Raw genomic sequence first — 24,991 nt, 5'->3', positions numbered from 1 at the left:
GGTTGGAACTAGAGGTTAAACAGAAGCTAGAGCTAAATATGATACCAAAAGCACCAAAAAAAAAAAAAAAGACAAGCTGTATGTCATGAAAATTAAAAACTTTTGTCCATCAAAGGACACTATCATTAATGTTAAAAGACAACCCACAGAATGGGAGAAAATACTTGCAAATCACTGGGTCTAGTATCCAGAATATATAAAGAGCTCTCATGATTCAACAACAAAAAGATGACCCATTTAAAAATGGGCAAAGCACTTGAACAGACATTTCTCCAAAGATGATATAGAAATGGTCAATGAGCACATGAAAGGATGGACATCATTAGTCATCAGGGGACTGCAGATCAAAACCACTGTGAGATATCACTTCATATCCACTAGAATGGCTGAAATAAAAAAACAATAATAAAGGAAAAATAACAACTGCTGGCAAACATGGAGAGAAACAGGAACCCTCATATATTCCTGGTAGGAATGCAAAATGGTGCAACCATTGTGAAAAACAATTTGGTCAATTTTCAAAAAGTTAAACAAAGATTTACCACATGACCCTGCAATTTCACCCTAAGGTACAGACCTAAGAGAATTAAAAACTTACACAGTCACACAAAAACTTGCATACGAATGTTTATAGTAGCAATCATTCATAATTCCCATAAGTGGAAACAACCCAAATGTCCGTTAACTGATAAATGCAGAAACAAAATGTGGTATTATCCACACAATGGAATATTAATCAGCCATAAAAAAGGAATGAAATAATTATACATGCTATAACCCAGATGAATCAAAAACATTACTCTAAGCGAAAGAAGCCAGACATAAAAGTCCACATACTGTATGATTATATTGATATGCAATGTCCAAAATAGGCAAAGCCATACAGACAGAAAGTAGATTAGTAGTTGCCAGGGTCTGGGGGGAGGAGGTGGATGGGGAAACACTATGAATGGGTATGGGGTTTCCTTATCAGGTGATAAAATCTCTGGAATTAGACAGTGGTGATAACTGCACAACATTATGAATATACTAAAAACCACTGAATTTTAGTTTAAAATGGCTAATTGGAGTGGTGAATTTTATGTTACACGAATTTTATCTTGATTAAAAAGAAAACTGGTCCAAAAAAAGAAAAAAGAAACAAAGAAAAAGCCAAAGAGTAAAATGGGCCCTAAAAGACTTTAGAAGAACAAAGAAGAGAGGTTTTCAGAAGGAAAAGGTTTGAAAACTTGATTCTAGATGCAACATGCTTTGGAGCTCTTTCAAAAATAAATGGGTAAAGAGTCAAGTAAGTCAGACAGAGAAAGACAAAAACCATATGGCTTCACATGCAAGTGAAAACACATGAAAGGATGGACATCAATAGTCATCAGGGGACTGCAAATCAAAACTGAATAAACAAAACAAAAACAGACTCATAGATGCAGGAAACAAACCGTTGTTTATGGGGGGGGAGGGTGATACAGGTGAAGGGCACAAAGAGGTACAACACTTCCAGTTGTCAGGGCGCCTGGGTGGCTCAGTCGGTTGAGCATCTGCCTCTTGATTCAGGTTCAGGTCATGATCTCAGGGTTGTGAGATCGAGCCCTGTGTCAGGCTTTGCGCTCAGCATGGAGTCGGCTTCAGATTCTCTCCCTCTCCTTCTGCCCCTCCCCTCACTCACACACTCAATCTCTCTCTCTCTCTCAAAAAATAAATAAATAAAATCTTTAGGAAAAAAACAAACTTCCAGTTATAAAATACAAATAAGTCATGGGGATGTAATGTACTGCATAGGTAATATAGTTAATAATGTAATAACTTTGGGTGGTGATAGATGGTAACCAGACTTATTGTGGAGACCACTGCATAATGTATAAAAATATCAAATCATTATGATGTACATCTGAAGCTAATAGGATAGAGTAAGACAGTTACACGCATACATATATATGTAAGCAAACTATATAACCAATCGTGATTGGAGTTTAAAACAAGCTTAAAAAACTAAGTTATATTAGCCCATATCTATGATTTAAGTTCTATGAAAACCTGACTCAATGGATTAGTCTTTTAATTTTCTGCATACACTGGATCATATTTGAAAGGTTCTAGAAAGTTCCTCCTAAAATATAAAATAAAATGCAAGAGAACAAAAGCTGTTTCAATACTCACCTCTGCTGTTATATCACTACTAATATTAAAACTATACTTTTTTTTTTTTTAAGTAGGCTCCACGCAGAGCTTGAACTCATGACCCTGAGATCGAGAGCTGATCTGAGATTAGGAGTCAGATGCTTAACCAACTGAGCCACCCAGACACCCCTAAAACTATACTTTTTAATTATAAATTCAGTATTTCTATTTGCCTCAGATGCCAGCTTTGCCAACCTTTAAATGGCCACCTTGGTCTACCACATATGTAATGATAATCTGCCGTAGATCTAATTTCATAAGCATGCCATTACGTCACTAGTTCTTATTTCGTGCGCACTCAGAGTACAACGTACTAAGTTGAGTGGGATGAAGGTGTTATGCTTTCCCTTCCCTAGAGAAGCCATCTGTGACCTCACGGCAGCACATCTGTTGTGCTAGAAGGACGCACCACAGTCAAAGACAAGTCATTCCTGATGTCACGATGTGCATTCTAAGCTCCCAGGACAAGCCAAAAGTTAAAAGCGCTAGGCTTCTAATTCAGCAATTACCATGGCAACAGTAGTCTTATTCAAAGAAAGGGGGAGAGTTCAGGCCTCTCAGCTTCTTCTACACCTGTGACATATACACGTTTATAAATCAGTAACTCGGGCACTTTTATGGTTCCAAATATAATGTAAGTATTTAAAGCTTCCAGAATATGCAGATTGCGACCATACTGAAATTGAGTTGAAATATGGAGAGTGGGAAACAATTTCTAGCACCAATACAGTAAACTCTGTTTATAACAAAATATTAAAATCAATTGCAGATGATAAGACGGCGGGATGGGGGGTAGCTCTTAATATAAACATCACCTGGATGTTCTCTATACAAACATCTATCTAATTGCAAGAACCTCGTCTATAAGGTTCTAAGAAATAAAAAATAAAGTACCAGAAAGACAAAAAGACTTTGCCAAGGAATAAAGTAGGAGTCATGCCCTGGATTTTAATTTCCTAACTTTCAATACTTCACTTAGGAACAAAGAGTCAACTATCCTCAGATACACAGAAAAGACAATACATCTTGGGGATTTTGTCTAACTTTTACCTCATCCAGACTTTTGCCTCTGATGCAAAGTCACTAAGGTAAATTCTCTGTTCCTTCATTTTATTTTTTTATTTCCACTCGCCTACTTCTCCCTGCTATTCCTTCATTTAAAGTAGCATCACACAAGGCTGACAAAAAATAATGGTCCAAGTTTTAATTTAGGCCACTGCTTATATACCTTTCAATAATACAAACAAATACAACTATGTACTTTGAATTCACAAATATCTAGTTATTTACCCTCTTAGGATACTCATTTCAAGCCTAATACAACTCTAAAGAGACAGAAATTAATACACAGGGAAATTTAAAGAAGGACAAAACAACAAGTATTGATTACAAGGATTAATCACTATATGCATCATCCCTGTTGAACTGGAGCAGGTGACGTCAGACGATAAGAACTGAGAAAGTGAAAATGGGGTTTATACTCTGTGAGGATCAAAACATTTCAAATGGGGCGCCTGGGTGGCTCAGTCCTTAAGTGTCTGCCTTCAGCTCAGGTCATGATCCGAGCGTCCTGGGATGGAGCCCCACATCGGGCTCCCTGCTCAGTGGAAAGCCTGCTTCTCCCTCTACCTCTGCTCTTCCCCCTGTTTGTGCTCTCTCTCTCACTGTCTCTCTGTCAAATAAAAAAATAAAATCTTAAAAAAAAAAATCTCAAATGCTCAGCCCTTTATGAGAACCTAGAAGCAGAGCCATCATATAACATGTATTGACCATGGTTCCCGTAGAGATTGTGATGGTTTTTGAGAGCCATTGATGATTCTGCCTTGCACTTTCTCCCCCTGGATATCTTCTAGTGCCTTTGCCCTCATCTGAAATGACTTCTCCCTTTCCCTCAGAAGTTCCACCTACTTCCAGATCCAGCTTAAACCTCTGCCCCTCAAGGCCTTCCGAAAATCACCCTCACCTCTAAGCTCCTTATTTGTATGAAGTCTTCCAGTTCTTTGGAAATCAGTTGTGCGATGCCTAATGACAGTTCTGAGAATGGGTGCTTAAACTTTCCTTCTTATTTAATATTTTTATTACTTAACTTTTCACATATTTAAAACCCTTGAGGATAATATATCTTACATTTCTTTTTGTTAACCTATATAGAAGGTGTCATTAAATATTTATTGATTTAAATTTATTTAAAACTATTCATCACCTTTTTTTCCAGTCATTTCAAAGTGTTGATTTAACAAACTTTTAAAAATGTAGATAAGGGGTGCCTGGGTGGCTCAGCCATTGGGTGTCTGCCTTCGGCTCAGGTCATGATCCCAGGGTCCTGGGATCGAGCCCCGCGTCAGGCTCCCTGCTCTGCAGGAAGCCTGCTTCTCCCTCTCACACTCCCCTTGCTTATGTTCCCTCTCTCGCTGTCTCTCTCTGTCAAATAAATAAATAAAATCTTAAGAAATAATAAATAAAATAAAATAAAAAATGTAGATGAAAATAATAATACTCCATTCCAAAACTACCTTCTAAACAACAACCTTTAGCTACTGCAAGTAATTTTTTTAAACTTTAGAATGCTCGCAATTCAAACAATACTGAAGAAGATAAAGGTAGCTAAAGAAATGTCATGTAAGCAGGTTGAGAAGAGAGTTGATATGAGATATTAAAGGAACAAGAATGGAGATCCATGTTGGGCAGATAACAGATAACAAGAGGAAGTGGTAAAAGAAATCAACGTGAACAAAATTGGCAATGGAATGGAATGAACTGTTCTTGGCAGATATCCTCCCCTACCTAAGCAATTGCAGTAATTTCAGTGATTTCCTATATAGTAACAGAATTATGGAGTAAGAAATAGAATGCTCAGAATAATCAATGAGGAAATTAGTTTATCTGGGCCTCAATCCCTTCATCTGTAAAATGAATAAGTGGATACATGATTGCCTCAGGAGAGGCAGCATGTGCAGAAGTTAAAAGTGCAGTGACTGTCATTATATAAAATGTTACCAATGGAGATAGCTAGGTGAAGGTAAGTGAACTCCTTGTACTATTTCTGCAACTCCCTGAACGGCTGTAATTATTTCAAAATAAAAGTCTTTAAAAGTACAGGCTGTGGAACCAGACCACTGGGATTTGAATAGAGGCACAATCACTGGCCTTCGATCAAGTCATTTAACCTCTCTGCATTTCACTTTGCTCGTCTGCAAAATGAAGATAATCATAGTATTTACCTCATAAACTGTTGTGTGGATTAAATAAACTAATACATGTAAACTACTCACAACAGGGCTTGTCAAATAGTAGTCACTCGGTGGTCAGCCTTTATTAATGTGGTTATGATCTTTTCAAAATTATTCTAAGATAGTGTTCAGCTCTAGAATACATGTAAGCTATTGTTATCTTTGCACTACTAATGTGGAGAGAAACAAACTAGTTTGAAAAAAGAGAATAAATCTTGGTAGCTATCAAGGCCAATGTTGTAGCTTGGTCACCTGCCTTCTCTCCATAAATGAGGATTCAATGTCATATTTATATAGACAGGCTTGCGTTTATTTATTTATTTATTTTTTTGAAAAATGGATCTATCACAAAGAACCATGCCTTTGGAAAGGAGTCTCAGTTTATAGTGGAGCCTGCGTTCCTGCTACACCAGGGTCATCTGCCACAGAACCACGCCCTGGTTTGAAAACTCCTTAGAACAGAAGATGTCACATTCTCTCTAGCTAACCCTTGCTAGGACCTCAAAGATGTCAGGAAATCATCCTTGGCACGTTTGACACTTAACTGCATCTTGTCACCATTGGATATAGAGGGTAAGTATTAGAACTTTACACCTGAAGACTGCTATTGAATCAGTCTGTTCTTCTCTTTAATTTCCTTATAGATACTATCTTTCAATTGTTGAATCATCTTCATTACTACTTTGTAGAGTTACTGTAAAGATTACATTAACTAGCATACCTCAAGACACCTCTCTCTGTATGGGGCACACAGTAAGCACAAAATGCCTTTTTCTTCCCTTTCTAACCAAGAACTAAACTAATTATCTCCATCAGAACGTGAGACAGTTGAGGTATTCGAGTTAGAATCTCATAATGAATATACAGGCGAGCTCACAAACCCCTAGGTTTTTATCTACTTTTTGGAGTTTTCAACAATTACGAAACCAGATCCTAATTGTTCTTCCCTGCCCACCCTAGTCAATTTTTATCCAGATCCCAAATTTTAAGCTATTATGTCTTTTAAAGCTTAGATATTTTAAACTGAAATAGTTCAAGAAACATATACTATAAATAGACATCCTTTGTGAAAACTTTTTTTTCTTAAAATTATTCCTCGCCTCACCTAAACCTTATTCAGTCACATTCCACTTAAAATGTTTTTTGCTCTTCTTACAGTTACTGTAAATGCGCTCCTCCCTCCCTTTCAAAATGTGAAATCTTGTCAAAAAAGGAAGATTTTATAAAATCAAACACCTACAGTAATATTGCAACATGCTAGACTGTAACTGTGAGAGAAAATTCAGTAAAAATGGTGTCTTGTTACTTCAGTTTGCAACTCTCCTGTCTCTTCTTCAATGATTTTTAAAGCCAGAACAGTCTGTATGCTTCTCACAATATCAGTGTTTTCAGCTGAATTTTCTCCTCCTATTCTTAAGATTCTAGTCTGAAAGTGACAAAACATGAATGGAAAAAATATCAAAGCTTGATTTTTCAGATAACTACCACTTGAAGAGTAGTTTGGAAAATTCTGTTTTCACTTTCAGCCTCCCTTGCCTCTTCAAAAAGAACTTGGTTTTTTGTCAAATGCTATGAGAGAATGGTTAAAAAGAACCTTTTGATTTGCAAGCCACTTTGTCCTCAAATGCCGCTACATGCCTGAGAATTTTTTTTCTTTAGTTCTGAGAATACAACAAAACCCAGTTAAAGTAGCAGGATTTCCTAACACAATGCTGCAAAACCCAAGTTCTGATCCAGATTACCGGCAAACTCAATAGAATGAACAATGAGATTCTTATTAGACTGCTTTTCTTCTACAAGAGAAAAATACTTTTTTAAAAAATCATCCCTGGAGTGATGTTTACCTTAAAGAAATACTGTACTCAGGATAGAAGACACTTGTGTATTGGACCCATGCACCAACTTCCTCGTCGGCTGCCCTTTTTTTGGCTTCTGTTACTGAAAACAGATTAAATGATTCAAATCTTCTTACGGATACATGTCGCAGGCAATCATCCAGGTGCTTCTGCTTCAGAACCTTTGAAATAAAGCCAAATATCGTGTTCATATGATATATACACAGGTTAGGGGTTCAAAGTTTAAGCGGTCAGGGGACATTCATTTCCAAATACGCCAGATTAGATAATGTAGGCCAACCTCTTGCTGGAGGCGACTACAGATGATGGACAGAATACCTTTTTTTTAAAGTTTTTTTATTATTTATTTATTCAAGAGAGAGGGAGACAGTGGGAGGGAGAGAGAGTGAGAGAGAGTGAGCAAGGGGAGGAGCAGAGGGAGAGGGACAAGCAGACTCCATGTTGAGTGCAGAACCCAATGTGGGGCTCAATCCCACGACCTGAGATTATGACCGGAGCCGAAACCAAGAGTCAGATGTTCAACCGACTGAGCCACCCAGGCACCCCTGGACAGAATATCTTAAAACATTATTTAAGGTAGCAGAGAACAAAGAACAAAGCAGAGAACTAGTAAAGATTTACCAGTCTAATAACTTAAAAAGGATATAAATCCAGAGAGGTGAGCTTGGCTTTTGCAATCACTTTCCTTGTGGGGACATTGATCCAATTCCATTACAAAGAGCTAAGAAGACAAGCAGCACCTTTTACAGCCTGTGGACTTAGGGGGTAAAAGCTGAATTTCAAAGCTTACTACCTAGGCAGGGGCAGGTATATTGTTCTGAGCCTGTCTCATGCGTGTGTGTGTATGTGTGTCTATTTTAAGATAAATCAAATGAGTAATTTTGTTGGGGGTCACTGAAAACTGGGTTTTTAAATATGGGAGAAACAAAGTTGTAAGATTAATGATGGTAAGCAAAAACTCTATAGCTCTGAATCTGAATAAAGTGTAACAGAAACTAAGGGTTATTTTATCTATTAAAACATGTGTAAAAACATATATATCTCTTACATCTTACCACTTAAAAGTTCTAGAAACAATGACCAAACTAGTAGCAATGGATACACTTAATGCCCATATTGCTGTCTTTAAATATTATTTTTCTATTAAAACAAAGTAAGGCCCCTTGGAGAAATGGCATGAATTATACAAATGAACCTAGGACACCCTGCACACAAGAAACTAAGAAAGCCATAAAAAATTAAGAGTTATATCAAAAGAACTCCAAAGTCAATTTGAATAGGGTCCATTGGCCAAAGATGGGACAGCGCGAGCATTAACAAAGGTAATAAATGTAATAGAATCGAAACATATGAGTTCGTCAGGGTATTTTTTTTTTAAATACCCCATTGATGATCTTTAAAGGATGCTAGAGAACCAGCTTATTATTTGGAAAACTAGTAAACAAAGAGAAAGAATCAAGTATTTTTCTGTCTTTCCTATATGAACTGTAACTGAGAATATCCAAATAGATAAGGGGAAGTTTGTCCTTATAGTAGTATCCCAAGAAATAAATGAGGAAGGAATGACACAATTAGAATATCACCATTTTTCAACCTTCTCATGAATTCATGAACCTAGACAATCATCACCAGGAAGAGAAATAACCAGACACCACTGTGATTACTGATGAAAGCATAGTCTACCATCATCTTGACCAACCAAACCAGACCAAGCCAAAAACATTAATCTGAATCTGATCAAGCCTCTATATCTAGCAAAGAGGAACTTGCAGGAAAAAGGGAATTAGGCATCCCATTAAACATCATCATCGAGTATAATTACTAAAAATCAACAACCTAATAGTCATAATCAAATGAAAAATAACTAAAACGTTACCTAAAACACCAAATATATTGGAAATGAAGCAATATACTTCTAAAAAAGTTATGAACCAAAAAAAAAGAAGAAGAAGAAAATCCAGTAGAAATCGGAAAGTATTTTGAACTAAATAATAAAAACACATTTCAAGACATATGAAATGCAGATAAATTCGTGCTTAGAGGAAAATTTGTGGAAAGGCTAAAAATCAGTAAGCTAAGCATCCATTGCAAAAATTACAAAAAGAAGCAAATTAAGTACCCTAAAAAAACAGAAATTAATAAAGTAAACAAAAATATAGCTAGAAAGATTAAAACAGCAAAAGTTGGTTCTTTAAAGAGATTAATAAAACTGACAAACCCTTGATAACACTAATAAGAAAAAAGAGAGAAAATATAAATATGAATGTGACAGGGAGATCACTACAGATTCGCAGGCATTAAAAAATAGCAAAGGGATATTATAAAAACTATGACTATTTGGATGAAATGGACAAATTCCTAGAATACAACTACCAAAACTGACACAAGAGGAGACAAAAAGTCTGACTAGCACCAAACTATTTTAAAAATACAATGTGTAGGTCAATAGGGGAAGGGATAATTGGATGATGGGCATTAAGAGGGCACTTGATGTGATGAGCACTGGGTGTTATACGCAACTAATGAGTTGCTAAATTCTACCTCTAAAACTAATTTTAAAAATAAAAATAAAAATACAATGCATAAATAAAAATTTTACCAAAGAAAACTCCAGGCCTAGATTGCTCATCAGCAAATTACACCAAATTTCTAAGTAAAAATTAATGCATGTCTTACCACACTCTTCACTAAATCTTCAAATAACCCTATGGGATCGTAGATACTAATCACATGAGAGAGGAAAGAAGGGGATGTTAATTTGCTGAACATCAGAGAACTAGGAAAAGGCAAAGAATCATGCTGTTTCTTTCAGCACTGGTAGTTTCAAACATATGGCATCGTGTTTTAATTTAAATCATATTGTGAAATATTCCCTTAATCAGATTAAATCAAGTATTAGACCTCTAGGTAAGACTATTCATTCTGTAGGTGTTCGTGAATGTGTGTGTAATGGTCATTGCTACTTTTTCACCTGTCCTACATCCCTTCCTCTTGGGAACTGCCCTCCCTCACTCTATGAAATAATGATGGGATTGTTATCTTCCTTGACACAGAGTGGGCTAATGTCCCAGGTAGCCAAAGTGCCTTATTCTCCTGGACCCAACAACTGGTCCAAGCTTGGCCTATTAGAGTCATTTAATGGACATTATTTGGTTGTTTGGGAAAAGGGTCATTTCTTCTGGATCACTAGTTGAGCACATGATGAAAGCCTGTAGTTGCCAAAAGCCATCTTTGCTCTCAGGTAATGAGACCCAACAAAGAGGAAAACAGAATACTATCCAAAGCCTCTACCAATATTGTTCCGTAGTCTTCATCTGATTAAAGTGAGCGCTAGGCTCAAAAGTCAGCAATTTATCATGTGACCTGGTATCAAATGATGAACTAGGTCAACGGGGTTTTTTATTTTAAAAAAAAGGTGAATTACCAAACCAAAAAAAAATATTGAACAGTTAAAGTGAAGGACCATTAGATAGCATTGAAGCCCTATGGGGTAAGGGAATGACAGAACTGTGAAGAAAAAAACAAGCAGACACAAGCAGATGCCCCTAAGAGAGAGAGCTGCATCTCTCTATCACTGTTTAGATCCCTGAGTTTTCCAGTCCTGGACACATACAAGATGTGGATGGTCCATTTGAGACATATTTACTAAGCACCTACAAATGTTTAATATACATTGTAGATTAGATTTACTATGGAAAAACATTCACTTCCTTTCTTGCCCCTTCAAGGGAAGAGTATACTTCTCTGCCCTTTGATTTTAAGCTTGGCCAAGTATCTTACTTTGGCCAACAGGATGTTAGCAAGGGCTTAAAATGTGTTTCTGTGGTTGCCCTTGCTCTCTTATACCTCTGCCATGCTCAGGAGAGTATGTCAGCCAACTGGTCCAAGGATTAGAGCCAGTCTGCTGATGACAGCTTATGTCAGTCAGCTCCCAAGAGGCCCACAGACGCACAAACAAAATAAATGCTCTCTGCTCTCTGCCATCTTAATGTTGTAGTTGTTTGTTACTAATTAACAGCTAACTGATAAAATACACTGAGGACTTAATACTATGGGCCACTTAAAGCCTGTTACTCTCAGGCTTTCCACAACACTTAATAATATCTGCTAAATAAACAACTAGCCAGGCACCGCACAACGTGCAGAGGATGGAGATCAATAAAATACCATCTTTTCCCAGGGAGAACTCCCATTCTAGTAAGTTAGATGAACTCTGAATAAATGATCATAAAATGATATGGGGTTCACCGGCAGAGTGAGCAGAGGGTCTAACTCAGCCCAGAGGAGTCAGGAGAGTCTTCACAGAAGACATTAAAATGTAGTTCTGAAAAATGAACAGTCATTTAACAAGTAGGAAAGAAGATAAGACTCTAAGCAGAGTACACATGTGTATCAAAACATTAAATGCCAAAACATGAGGAGTACAAATGGCAGCCATAGCTAAAGCTTGTCTTGGTTCTGATGTAGACAGCAACTCAGAATGAATACATGTGCTGGTCAACTGGAGTTCTTACTATACTAAGAATCACTGAAATCATCACAATAAGATTTGATTGATTAATTCAAGGCCCTATTTGACTACATTGATAATTCAACTTTAACCATTTCACTGTAGAAAGTTTCTATAATGATCTGTGAAGACATGCATTTGTTATCCTATAATTTTGTAACATTAGTAACAAAACCAGATCAATAATGCTTTGAGAAATGATCACTGAGTTATGTCATGACATAAAGCTGATTGGAGACAACTGCAAAGTAACCCTCATATAAGAAGCTGATTGGAGACAACTGCAAACAAAGTAACCCTCAAAAAACTAAACACATTCTCAAAGAAAGTGGCCAGTGCTGGAAAATTCTTCTCGAAATAGAACAGTCAGAAATGTAAAGTGTCCTCTTGATTCAAGTTTTCAGGAGGAAACCTCAGCAGAAGCATAACACTGGTGTTCAAAACAATAAACAGATTTTATTTCAGCAAGTTTGGAAGGGGAGAAGTTTGGAAAGAGGGTCGGCGATGTCAAATCAGAAATGTGTCAAGCTTGCATACAAGTGAAGTTACCAGCAACAGCAGCAACTCTTAAATACAAGAAAATAACCGTCATTAAACAAACCAACACACCCGGACCAGAACACCTTGGGCACCAAGAATCTCGCTGATCACTTCAAACTACAAGATCAACATGAAAACTTCACATCCCAGTAAAAGAGACAGCTCTTAATACACCTTCCACACTCCGCTGTACCGACAGCACGTGCAACGTCACAGTCCCAACACAGTCAACCACGCTGATCTCCAAGAAAAGGGGCCAAACTTTGAACCAGACTCAGGCAGGCAGATAAGAAGCAAGAAGAAACCCGGGGGAAAAGTAAAACAGAAGCAGGAAAGAGAAGCAGCATAGGATGGGGAGCAGCGGTCCCACCAACTGGATTGTTAAGCAAAGAGAAAAGTCCCCCAGATGCAGACACATATCCAAAAGAAGATCTACTTCCGTCTGAGTTTCCCAAGAGCTCGGCGTTGGCTGCCCCCTCCCTGCCCCACCCTAATTCCTCCCTTTTGGTGGGACCCTTAGTAGAAGCAAGGGGGCGCTTCTCAGGTGGCTCCTGGCAAAACTACAAGGGAACTCCCGGAGCTGCCAAGAGGAGAGTCGCGGCCGGTCGCTCGCCTCGTACCTGCGAGGGAAGTGACCAGATGCAAAGGTGAGGCGAGTGGACTCTCCCTTACCTGCCGCAGGAGCTTCCACCGGGCGGCTCCCAAGGGCTCCGAGACTTGAAGCCCCCGAGAGGCGCCGCCGCTTGCTGGGCCTTCGCCCACAGCTCGCTCAGCCTCGCCGGCCTGGGCGTCCGCGACCCGCGACTCCATCCCGTTAAAGTCGTCTATACCCCGAGTTGTCACGGCCACAGCTCTCCCCTGCCAGGACCTGCCGACTTCTTCCCAATCAGGACCTGTGAGCCGGACCTCCCTCCGACCGCCCCAGCGCGCCCACCCTCCCCGAATTCCGCATTTCCGGTATTCGCGTCTCCTTGGCAACCAGGGTAGCGCGGCTCGCGTCATTGCACCATTTTTGCTGGCGGCCATCTTTAGTGAGGGCGGGCCGAAAAGTGAAGGAGTTGTGGCAGAACTCGCGGGACACTGGCTCCTCTTTTCCCCTTGTCCGCTGCCTCATCTCGAGCCCAGAAGACTAGCAAAGACCGAAAAGGCTTAAAACTTTCAGGGTTTTAAGAAACCCAGGTGTAGGAGAAGACGCTCATGACCACAATAAACATGGCGAAATCTGCTTAGGGTTGGTACTTGACTGGAGTTACGCACACCGGCGTGCTGCAAACCAGCTCTGGGCGGCTCTGGATAGGTTGTAGTTCTGCGCGTTGCAGAACGCAGACTTCGGCTGGACGCGACTGAGTTAACAGCGGTGCTCCTTCCCGAAAGCTTCTGGTTCTCGGACGTGCCCTGTCTTGTTTCGGTGTGCAGAGCCCGGCCGACTGTCCTTCAACTTGCGTACGTATGGAGGGGCATACTGTGTACAAGAGGGATTCTCCCCATTTTCCCCTCACCCAGTCACGCCTCAGTCCCCTGGTCCTCGCTTTTTGCCTGGCGTCCCTTCTCCGCGTGGCACAAACTGCCGCCACCCCATTCCCCCAGCCTCCCTGCGCTCACTTCGCCTCATCCCTGGGGTGGAGAGTTGCACCGGGAAAACGACTAGGTCCCCCCGGGAAACACCCATTCGTCTTCCCCACCCCCATCCCTGGCCTTGCATACTGTTTTCTCTCTGCGGATGAAAGATGGATGGATTGAGACTGCCGGAATGGGTATAATTATTTAGGTCCTTTTCGGTCCCTGTTACAAGGCCTTCGCGGGCGGGGGTTGGGGATGGTTACTGTTGGCTACTTACCTCTTTTCCCCACTCGCCCTTTATTTTGCTGCGACACAGAGAGAGATTGGGGGGAGGGCGCGGAGGCGTTGTAGGGGATCAGATCTCTAGTAAATCTGACGCAGTATTGTGCCTTTGATACCGAGGGGCGTTTTGTGGAAGATTGCCATGATGACATGCAACAGTGTGCAAGATACTTTGATTTCTCTTACAATAATAGTAGCCAGCATTTATTGAGTGCACACTACGTGCCAGGCACTATATTAAGATCTTTACATAAATTGTCTAATTTTATTCGTACAACTCCATAAGGTAAATGGTATCATTATCTCAGTTTTGCAGATGAAGAAACTGAGGCACAGGTGGTGAGTGCCTGAGGGACGACCTGAACCCAGGTGTCTCTCTTAACTACTAGCCTTGCTTTGATGGGTTAATGAGAACCATCTTTTCAACAGAAACCAGGGGTGGCCTCACATTGTATTTGTTCATCCTAAAGTGATGTGTTTTGTTTTAACTAAAGAGCTAAATATCTTTTCAACGTTGAGTCCAGTTGTTGCTACGTCCAAGATTTGGAGCCAACCAGATTGGACTTTTTGCTGTGCTACTTTCTGTCCAAGTGACCTAGGGCACTTGCCAAAACCTCCCAGAGCCACAGCTTGCTCATCTGTAAAATGAATGTTATAATGGCTACTCTGTCAGGTCCTTATGAAGTTTAAATTAGACAAAGTACATAAAAGTGTCTGGCACTAAGCACTCAACAACTCCTCTACCTTTATTAAGTAAGTCGGCTTTACCAGTTTATCCTTCATATACATACCAGAGATACGTTCTGGATTTCCTAAGATCAAAGCCTTTTTGCCTTTTAATGCGCTCAAGAGTTCTGGAGATGCCCCCATTAAGTCTGTGTATTTGTTTGCAAATTTTATTTATTTATTTATTTATTTTTGTTATTTTTTAGTTTGCCCCATGTGTACCAGAATCTGTGCTGCATAGTTTGAGCCTGATAGGATTGACTTTACAAATGAGACATTTAAGTCACGTCTGCCGAGAAGTGTGATTTGAATAAAACTTTAACTTACACAAGTTTTCAGGTGTTTTTAACCTGAGTTATCAGCTGTCTGCAGTTAACTCATAACCTGAAGGGTGGATGGCCCTGAAGGGGAGGGATAAGAACTGCGGATCTTAGATACTCTGAGAACCCACTACTGTGTAATCCTACCTATGAAATCATGTGCTGACAGCCCCAAAGGGAGCATAAACCAGGGACTCTGATATCATGCAGCAGAAGAGCAAATTATTTCTCCAGGCTTTGAAGTATAGTATTCCTCGCCTTGGGAAATGCATGCAGAAACAGCACTTGAATCACTGTACCTTCGCTGATCATTATTACAATAGAATAAAATTGAAAAAATATCACCTAACCAAGTGTCTGCAGAATAAACCCACGATATCAGAGTTAGCAAGAAACATCCCAAGTCGGAGCTTCTCAAGTAAGGTATGGACTTTTTAAGTTAACCTATTTGTAGGTCATTAAGATTAATTTTAGTTTAAAGATAAAGGATGGGTAAGATATCAGTTATTAACTTTCTCAGTAGTTCTAGTTTGATTTTTAAAATGCTAAGGCTCAATTGTCTGTAGTTCAATTTAGGTATAAAAGAATATATGCATATATATTTGTACAGTTATAATGTAATACATAAAAATATATATTGAAAATGATTCACTTTTGGAAATCCTTATGCTGACCAGTGCATTTCAAAGTATAATTCAGCTTTCTAAAATTCCTAGAATACCATAATAGCTTTTAACAAAATCTAATAATCTGTTTTATAAATCTCAAATTAGTAAACTTTAGTAACTCCATGTGTGTTAATTCTTTGTTTAAAAAAAAAATGAAAAAAAGGCTTGCATTTTTGGCCACTTGGGTCCTTCAGGAAGATGCGTTCAGACTATTGTACTTTGGCCAGACCCCAAACTGTGGGCCTGACCTCAACCTTGACCTGATTGCCATTATATGTAGAGTCACCACACATTCTCTTTGCGTGGGACAGTCCCAATCTACACCTGTTGTTCCTGTGTAATTATTAATAGTGTCCCCTTTCCTCTCAAAAATGTCATGGTTAGGATGGTAAATTATATAGTCATCCTACTTATTAGAGATTAAGCTATCTATTTATGCTGCTGCCACCTCCCTACCATATACTTGTTGTGTTCCTTAGGCTCATTAAATTACATTTGGGGATGATACTTTCGCAATAATTTACCATATTAGTTTAATATTTCAGTTTCTGGTTTAAATTGTTTTGTTGCATACTGATTTTTTTTCTTCTTTGTTTTGACGACCTCATTTTTTTATTGTGGTAAAACATGTATAACATAAAATTAGCCATTGTAACCACTTTTAAGTGTATAATTTAGTGGCATTCATTACATTTACAATGTTGTACAGTCATCACCACTATTTCTAAAACCCTATCATCACCGAAAAGAAATGTATCCATGAAACAATAACTCCCCACTGTCTCCATTTCCAGGCCCCTGGTAACCTTTAATCTATTTTCTTTCTCTATGAATTTGCCTATTCTAGATAATTCATGTAGTTGTAATCGTATGGTATTTATCCTTCTGTGTTTGGCTTACTTCATTTAACATGTTTTAAAGGTTCGTCCATGTTGTAGAATACATCAGAACTTCATCCTCTTTGTGGCTGAATAATATTCCATTGTATGTGGATACCATATCCATTTTGTCAGTGGATACTTGAGTGGCTTCTCTTTTTAAAAATGATATTTTTTCATCTTATTTTATTGGATTCTTTTTTTTTTCCCCCAAGGTTTCCTCTTAGCTCATGCTCATGGGTTCTTGTGTGGGTTTTGGTTTTTTGTCTGTTTTTTGTTTGTTTTCGCTTTTAACTTTTTATCTGTGGTTCTTAGACTTTTTTACTCTTTACGTCTTAGTCTTTCAGATTATTTTTCTTTTTATAGTATCTTGGCTTAGTTTAACACATTTTTTTCTTTCTTTACTCAGAAATTCTTCATGTCTTTTATTTCATTATTACCTTTCGTGTGTGTGCAGCTTTATTCTACTTAGGAAACATAAACTTTAAATTTTACCTAGTCAAAAAATTTTGGATCTTTAGGTCATTTTATTTTGCACTTCGTTTGGAACATTTTGTCATCTAGTACATTTATCTTGAGTCTTAGTTTATAAATAGTAGGCAGGAATTACCGGCAGACTGACAGCTGAGATTAGCTCACACCCTGAACAGGAGGTTGACTATTTTTTCCCTCCATTTGTCCCTGAAGCAACTTTCCAATTCTCTTTCATAGATTCTTGTCACCTAGAAACTTTAACCTGACTCAGTAGCTCTTTTAGTAACTCTTTCACCTGAAAAACCAGTCCTGCTTTCACATGTGGTACATCAATCATTTCTTCTATGAGAAATGAAAGCTGTGCTGTCTATCTTTTATGATCACTGGGACCCAGGTACGCTATGAAGAGACCTATAGACAACGCACATTTTCTTTCAGCAAGCATACACTCAGTTCCAACTTTGTTCACTCCTACAGATATAATAAAGTAAAAAAAAAAAAAAAAAGTAGTTGGTGCCTATAGGCACATTCAAATATATCTGCCTGATAATGGAGAAAAGTAAATTTGAGGGAAGACTGAAGAGATAGAATCAGTCAAACTTCATCATTATAGGGTGATTCCATTTTATTGGGGACATCTTAGTGGAGAAATAGTGAATATAGGATGATAATCGCTCTTCTGTTTGGATTCTGAAGTTCAAAAGCCTCTTAGAAAAGTTGTTTTTAACTCAACCCCCATTCCCCACAAACACACAAAGCTATTATGGTCTTTATCCCACTTAATAGATGTTTTGCTTCAAAATCTTCCTGTGTTTCATTACAGGGTAGTGTCTCTGTCACCTTCCCCCTCCCCCTCACTGCTTTACCCAGATAGGCATTGAATTGTGTTCACACCATTGTCAAAAAATCAATAAATGTTAAGGTTTATCTCTGAACTCTCAGTTCTAGCCTGTTCATCCGTGTGTCTGTCATTATGCCGGTACCACACTGTCTTGATTGCTGTAGCTTTGTGTAGTAAGTTTTGAAATCAGAAAGTGTGTGAGCTCTTTCTTTGCAAATGAAAAAACCAGAGCCACAGTCCAAGGTTAAGTAAAAAAATTAGCAGAGTCAGAACTAGACATCAGGTAACCTGATTCCTAGTACCTTTCTTTTTTAGCACCTTTTATTATAAACTGTTACAAATACTAACAAAGTCAATACCATAATAAATACCCATGTACTCACTACTTGGTGTGACTTTTCTTAACTGGAAAAATAACATATTTGAAGACTCTTGTGTACTTCCTGTATCACATTCCCTAACCTCCCCAGTGGTGATCATTGTCCTTAATCTATCTTTCCATGTGTGTGTTTATATAAATTGCACATGTATTTGTATCCACAGATGACATATAGGAGTGTTTTACATGTTTTGAAACTTTATATATTATACATACAATTATATAACTTTTGTTCAACTTACGATTTTGAGATTCCACATTAATATGTGTATTGCTAGTTTGTTTAGTACAACTACTATGTAGTATTCCATTGTTCAATATATCACAGTTAATCCATTTTCTTTGGACAGGCATGTAGACTTTCTCCAATTTCCAGATTACAAAACAAAAGCTGCAAAACATCTTATATGTATCTCCTTATTCATATGTGCTAGACTATTTCTAGATTCTTATACCTAAAATTAGAATTCCTGATTGTATTCATATGCTGATGTTTCATTATCAAATTAAGTTGATAAACCATCTTAAATGCAAACAAGGAATATATGAGAGTTCTATTTATATCTCACTTGTATTACCAGACCTTTTCCTTTTTGCCCTTCCAACAGATAAATGTGTCAAGTATTTCATTGTTTAATATTCATTGCCCTGATTAATAATGAAGTTGAGCTTTTCTTTGTTAACTCCTTTGGTTTTATCTTGAATTACTTACTCATATGCCTTGACCATTCTTCTTATTGGGTTTTCTTTTTCTTACTGACTTGTGAAAGTTCTTTAGATGTCCATTGTCTTTTATGTACTGTAGATACCTTTTTTGTAATTTGTGCTATGTCTTTTCACTTTATGTCTTTTGTTTAAATAGGTCTTTACATTTTTGTTTTATGCTTTATTTCATTCTACTCAGCAGCTACTTGTTGAACACTTATGCACCATTCTAGCAATCCAGTATGTAGCAGTGAGCAAAGGGAACAAAATCCCTGCCTTCATGAAGCTTACCATTCTAGTTGAGAGAAGGGAGAAGAAAAACGAAACATATGAATGACACAAAGTATGTCAGAGTCAGTAGGTACAGTGAAACATAAAATAAGACAGGGAAAGAATGACTAGGCCATATGGAGACAGGGAGGATTGTAATTTTAATAGGATGGTCAGGGAAGGCCTAACTGTGAAGGTGACATTTGAGCAATAGCTTGGAGGAGGTGTTTGGGCATAGGGTATAGCAAGTTCTAAAAACTGAGGTAGGAGCAATCCGGTCATGTTCAGGCCGTATCAAAGAGGCCAGTGTGGCTCAGAGTAAGTGTGTGTGGGAGGAGTGTAGTAGTAGATGGGGTCATCAGGGTCGGTAGGCCACTGCAAGGATTTTCACTTTTCCTCTTGAGTGAGATGGAAAACCATTGGAGGGCTTTGAGTGAAGACGTGATATGATCTGACTTTAGGCTCACTGTAGCTCTTTTGTTGAAAATAGCCTTTGGAAGACAGGAGCAGAAACAGAGAGCATTTAGGCTTTCTCCTTATCCAAAGGAGAAAGGATAACAGTACAGACAAAGTAGTACCAGTACAAGAGTAAGAAGTGGTTAGATTCTGGATAGATCGTGCAAGTGGAATTGAAAGGATTTGCAGATTGCTTGGTTGTATCAAGAGAGAAAGACAGAGAAGACTGTGGTTTTAAGCCTTGAGCAGCTGGAAGGACAGAATTGTCATTTATCAAGATAGGAGTTGTTAAAGAACCAGAGTTTTTGAGGGGAGAGGGTACATGGGGAGATTGGAAGTTCAGTTTGGGACATTTTTCAACATACCTATTAGCCATCCAGGTGGAAGTGTTGAGTAGTCACTTGGATAAACAGGTTCAACTTGTGCAGGGGAAAGGTTCAGGTAGAAATACAAATTTGGGAGTTCTCAGCATATAAATAGCATTTAAGGTCATGAGGCTGGATGAGATCACCAAGGCAATTAGTAGACTGTAGATGAAGAAGTGATCCAGGACATGCTGATGTTAAGAAGCCAGGGAGTTGAATAGGAACTGCTAATGAGACTGAGAAGGGCTAGTGAGATAGGAGGAAAACAATAAGAATGAGGTGTCCTGGAAGTCAAGTGAAGAAAAGTATTCTTGGAAGGAGGAAGTTATGAACTGTGTCCTGATGCTTATAGGTCACATAACACCTTACCTAGAATAACATTTATGTTTTGCAGTGCCCTTGACAAGAGCAGTCAGTGGAATGAGAAGGGCAGAAATCTTAGGAGGCTCAAGAGAAGGGAGGAAAGGAATTGGAAGCAGGGGGCATAGAAAACAGTTACTTCTCTTCATTTAACAATCACTTTTGAATAATGAAACAGCAAATATAACTAGATATTTTAAATGAGTATAATTAAGGTTATTGAGAAGTGTTTCATGGATACTAAATAAGATGTGTACTAATATGAATACACTTCACGTGTGTTAATTACAAATTTAGTATGGTCTACACTGTGTAAAGCAACAAAGAAGCCATTTATCAAGTCAAAGAAGTTCCTAATTTCTCTAAATTATTCCTAATTTAAGGTTTTATCATTTTTTTAGTGTCTTGATTATTTTCTATTTTTTTCTACATTAATGGAAATGGCCCTAAGATTTATCTCCTTTATTTGTGTTAGATTACATTAGTAGATTTGAACTACTAATGTTGAACCAGCCTTTCATTCTTAAGATATATCCTACTTGGTCACATGGGGTTTTACTATTACTGTTACTATTTTTCGTTCTGTGCTTTTTTAAAAATACATTTATTCATTGTATTTTTAGTTGTTTTTTTTTTGTTTTTTTTTTTTAGTCCATGTTTCACAGTAAGATTGATTTTTAATTGTCTTATGTTGTCATTGTCCATTTTTGGTGTCAAGGTTATATTTGCCTCATAAAATAAGTTGAGTACTTTTAAATAATTGACATTTTTTTCTTAGCATATGAGAAGATTATCTGTTCCTTGAAGATTTAAGAAAGCTACTTTGGAAAGCGTCTGGGTTTGGTGTCTTTTTTAAGAAGAGGACACTTAATTACCAGTTTAATTTCTTTGATAGTTACTGGCTTATGCAGCTCTTCTGTTTTTATCTGTTTGGGTAATTCATTTATTTTCTGGAAAATTATTCATTTTATCTGTTTTCAAATATTTAGGCATAAAGAACTTTATTGTGTTTTTTTTAATCTGTATTATATCTGTAGTTACACCACCTTTTTCATTTCTAATATTCTTTTTTTAATCACTCTTGTTCTACATGTCTTTTTTAGTACATTTATCAGAGGACCAACTTTTTTTAATATAAAAAATAAACAACAAACTTTTTATTTTGTTGATCTTCTCTAGTTTCTTCATCCATTTCATTGAAACAAGTTTATTCCGTTTCTTCTACTTCCTTTAGGTTTACTCTCTTTTTGTCTTCTGAAGTTGAAATGCTTCATGTTATATTTCAGGAGTCCTATAATGTCAGTTTCCCACTATTAATGATGTAAAGCTTGATAATTTTGGTTAAGGTGATAATTGCTGGTTCTTTCCATAAGTAAAGGGAGCCTTATTCTCTTTGCAGTTACTAAGTAATCAGTAGGGTAGTACTTGGTACTGTATTAGCGTTGTGTTACTCAACATCATTTTACCTAATAAGTTTAACAACCATTGATGATCTTTACCCTAATCATTTGTCACTGGGGTTGCTAATGATTTTCTGATTCTATTATTTCTGTATTTATTCGCTGATATTATTCTGTAAAAAAGTTTTCTTTTTTGTTGAAGCCTCTTTTTTAATTCTGGTTTGGTGTGCTTGGCGAGTTTTTTGTTGTTTGTTTTGGCTTATTTTCAAAATACGAATTTTTATATTTTTCAGGGTAATATCAGTTACAGTCCTTATTCTTTTTGACGTTCAAATTGTCCCAAATGTAGGAACCTCTACAAACTGGCCCTTTTAACACATCTCCATTAAGCTTTGGGCATTTCCTTGCTTTCTGACAAGCCTATTTTTTTACTCTCCTGCCCTGGACTTGGAATTAGCCATTTATTAATGGTACCATCTTGACTAAAAGCTGTCCAGTGTGTTTCTACTGTGCAGTTTTTCTGTCTTTAGAATTGATTTTTGCCATAATGAAGTTTATGTATTCCATCCTCCTGTTTCATAAGTTTCATTGTTAAAATAGTTTTATCACAGTTCATTTGGCAGGTGGGAAAGAGTGCCTTTTTCCAGTAATGGAGTGATAGTAACCTTAAAATTTTAAGTTAAACCTATCTTCACCTTAGTTCCATTAGGTAGTATATGCCCTTCAAACCAGTAGACTGTTAAGGTATTAAGATACTTGGCTAAAATAGATAGGTTTAGCTGTGTACTCTAATTATATTGCTAAATGGCATTGAAATGAAAACTTAAAATACCCAGTGGGTATTGTTGGGACAGAATTAAAACCAAAAACAACTTGGATGTTGAATATTTTGGATTTATGGATATTATGTAAAATCTCCATTTTCCTGGGAGTGGTTCCTTTTGAGGAATTATTTATAAAGCTGTGAATTCTACTTCTATTTTTTTTTTAAGCTTTTTTATTTATTTATTTGAAAGAGAGACAGGCGCCGCCTACTTCTATTTTATTAAGGCAGTTAAAAGTCCTATTGCTTGGGCGCCTGGGTAGCGCAGTCGTTAAGCGTCTGCCTTCGGCTCAGGGCGTGATTCGGCCATTCCGGGATGGAGCCCCACATCGGGCTCCTCTGCTGGGAGCCTGCTTCTTCCTCTCCCACTCCCCCTGCTTGTGCTCCCTCTCTCGCTGGCTGTCTCTCTGTCAAATAAATAAATAAAATCTTAAAACAAAAAAAAAAAGTCCTATTGCTTGCAGGATTATTTTGGTTCAGGTAAGCTCAGTTTGTTTGGATTTTTGACCCAGAAAAAGGTTAATCAAGAAGTAAAATAAATTGAGCTAAGAGGACAGGTATTATTCCCAGTTCTGTTGCCTTTAGCCCTGCATTGGCCATGGCTCTATAAGAATGGGTATTTTTTTAAAAGAAGAAGAATGGTTATTTAAAAGTAACAGGCCTAGCTCCCTGACACAGAATGTGCTAGAAACTGAAAGGTGGACAGAGGTACTCTTCATAGCTGTCCTGACTCTACTTCAAAAGTTCCAGTGGAATTACAGAACAAATAAGCAATGTTATCTGGAAATGAAAAGGTAGTTCCTATTGCTAAGTTGTAGTTTCAGGATAGATTTCTAGTGATCTTCTAATTTGTGTTTCAGATGATATTTGGAAATTATTGATACAGATAGTTTACCTCACTACTCTAAAGATCAACTCTAAGTTTTGTGAAAATGCTAAGAAATAAATGAAAAACATATGAGCCTCCAGGATTGGATTTCAAATGATTACTCAAGGATGTTGAGCATATGGTTGAAGTAGAGACTGAATGACTTGGACTGCCATAACAACAGTTGTTCCTGAGTGGACTCTAATCCAAATCATAAAGTATCTCAAAAAGTCCAAAGGAAAAACTTTGTGGAAATGATTGTTTTTCCATTTAATTTGTTTTGGTGATATTTCTATTTTATTCTTGTGTTTAATTTTAGATTGTAAACTCTTTGCGATATAAACTGTATTCATAGCTTACATTCTCGACAGTGTTGGTAAAGTATCATGGACACACTTGTGCAATAAATATTTACCAGCTGTTAGAGATCCTTACCAACAGCTTAGTGCCCCTCTGGGCACAAATCACTGTGCAGTTGTCATCTTTGGCAGAAAGCTGATGTTGAAAATCTTGGCTAGAATTCTTTTGCTTAACCAAGGCAAACCTGTGAAGTGTTGAATCAGTGAACCTTTTTTTATTTGATAACTGAAGTTTTTGCCTTATCCAGATTTTAATAATTCATGTGGCATTTACGTGCTCACCAGAGGTCACCTAAAGTTCTTAGCTTATTACATACTTCCAATAGGACATTGAGTGCTTCTTCAGCTTTTATCTATATCTCTACTCATGTTCATTAATTGTCCATTAATTTTTCTTATTCTTTTTATACAGCAAACATATTTTTTCTTTAAAGAAAAGTTCTGTTCTTATAAAGTATTAATTAACCTTTTGATCTGATAAAACAGTTCTATTTGGGGGATTCCTTATCCCCACAAGAGAAGAAAATTATGGCTAATGAAGATATAAAATAAGACATGTTTCTTATAATTCTTTCTGTGAATAAAAATAATAATGAACATTTATTAATAAAAATAATCTCTTCCTCTCCCTTTGAAATTTCCCTCATTTTAGGAGCCATTATACTTTATAAAACTCAGTAAACATTTTTTTCTACCTCTTCCCCTGACTACTAAATATGTAAGCATCCTTTCCTTTATTGCTTAATTTTGTATAAATCTTTCTTATATCTAAATATTCTCCAGTGCTTCTTAGTGCTTCTGCACCTTAAGGACTTAAACGTGGTAACTGATAGTATAGCCATCAGGTGTCTACCTTATTTTCTTTGTTTACATTTTGAAATGAAAAAGAGCTTAAAAAACAGCATTTATTGAGTTTAGGAAAGCATTTAAGATCTGTGAAATGCAT

General features: G+C 37.5%; 2 protein-coding genes across 7 annotated transcripts in view; one reads left to right on the top strand and one right to left on the bottom strand.

Moving 5' to 3' along the window:
* The window catches only part of CAMKMT (calmodulin-lysine N-methyltransferase), a 382,790-nt gene extending 369,239 nt beyond the window's left edge, over positions 1-13,551 (bottom strand). For all 3 annotated transcript variants that reach the window (XM_026486725.4, XM_057308990.1, XM_057308989.1), the window contains exons 1-2: positions 12,984-13,551; positions 7,250-7,422 (exon numbers count right to left, since the gene is read on the bottom strand). In XM_026486725.4, the coding sequence (XP_026342510.2) occupies positions 7,250-7,422; positions 12,984-13,337 (527 nt within the window). In that variant the 5' untranslated portion in view covers positions 13,338-13,551. The remainder of the gene's footprint in view (positions 1-7,249; positions 7,423-12,983) is intronic.
* Positions 13,371-24,991, top strand: part of PREPL (prolyl endopeptidase like) — a 51,763-nt gene continuing 40,142 nt past the window's right edge. For 2 of the 4 annotated variants that reach the window (XM_026486754.4, XM_026486735.4), the window contains exons 1-2: positions 13,371-13,754; positions 15,086-15,622. In XM_026486754.4, coding sequence (XP_026342539.1) covers positions 15,404-15,622 — 219 coding nt within the window. In that variant the 5' untranslated portion in view covers positions 13,371-13,754; positions 15,086-15,403. The remainder of the gene's footprint in view (positions 13,755-15,085; positions 15,623-24,991) is intronic. The other 2 variants (XM_048222584.2, XM_026486761.4) reach the window with 2 other exon arrangements.

The sequence above is a fragment of the Ursus arctos genome, unplaced genomic scaffold (assembly GCF_023065955.2).
Source record: "Ursus arctos isolate Adak ecotype North America unplaced genomic scaffold, UrsArc2.0 scaffold_8, whole genome shotgun sequence".
In the NCBI taxonomy this organism is placed as follows: domain Eukaryota; kingdom Metazoa; phylum Chordata; class Mammalia; order Carnivora; family Ursidae; genus Ursus; species Ursus arctos.
This window is presented reverse-complemented; position numbering and strand designations above follow the sequence as displayed.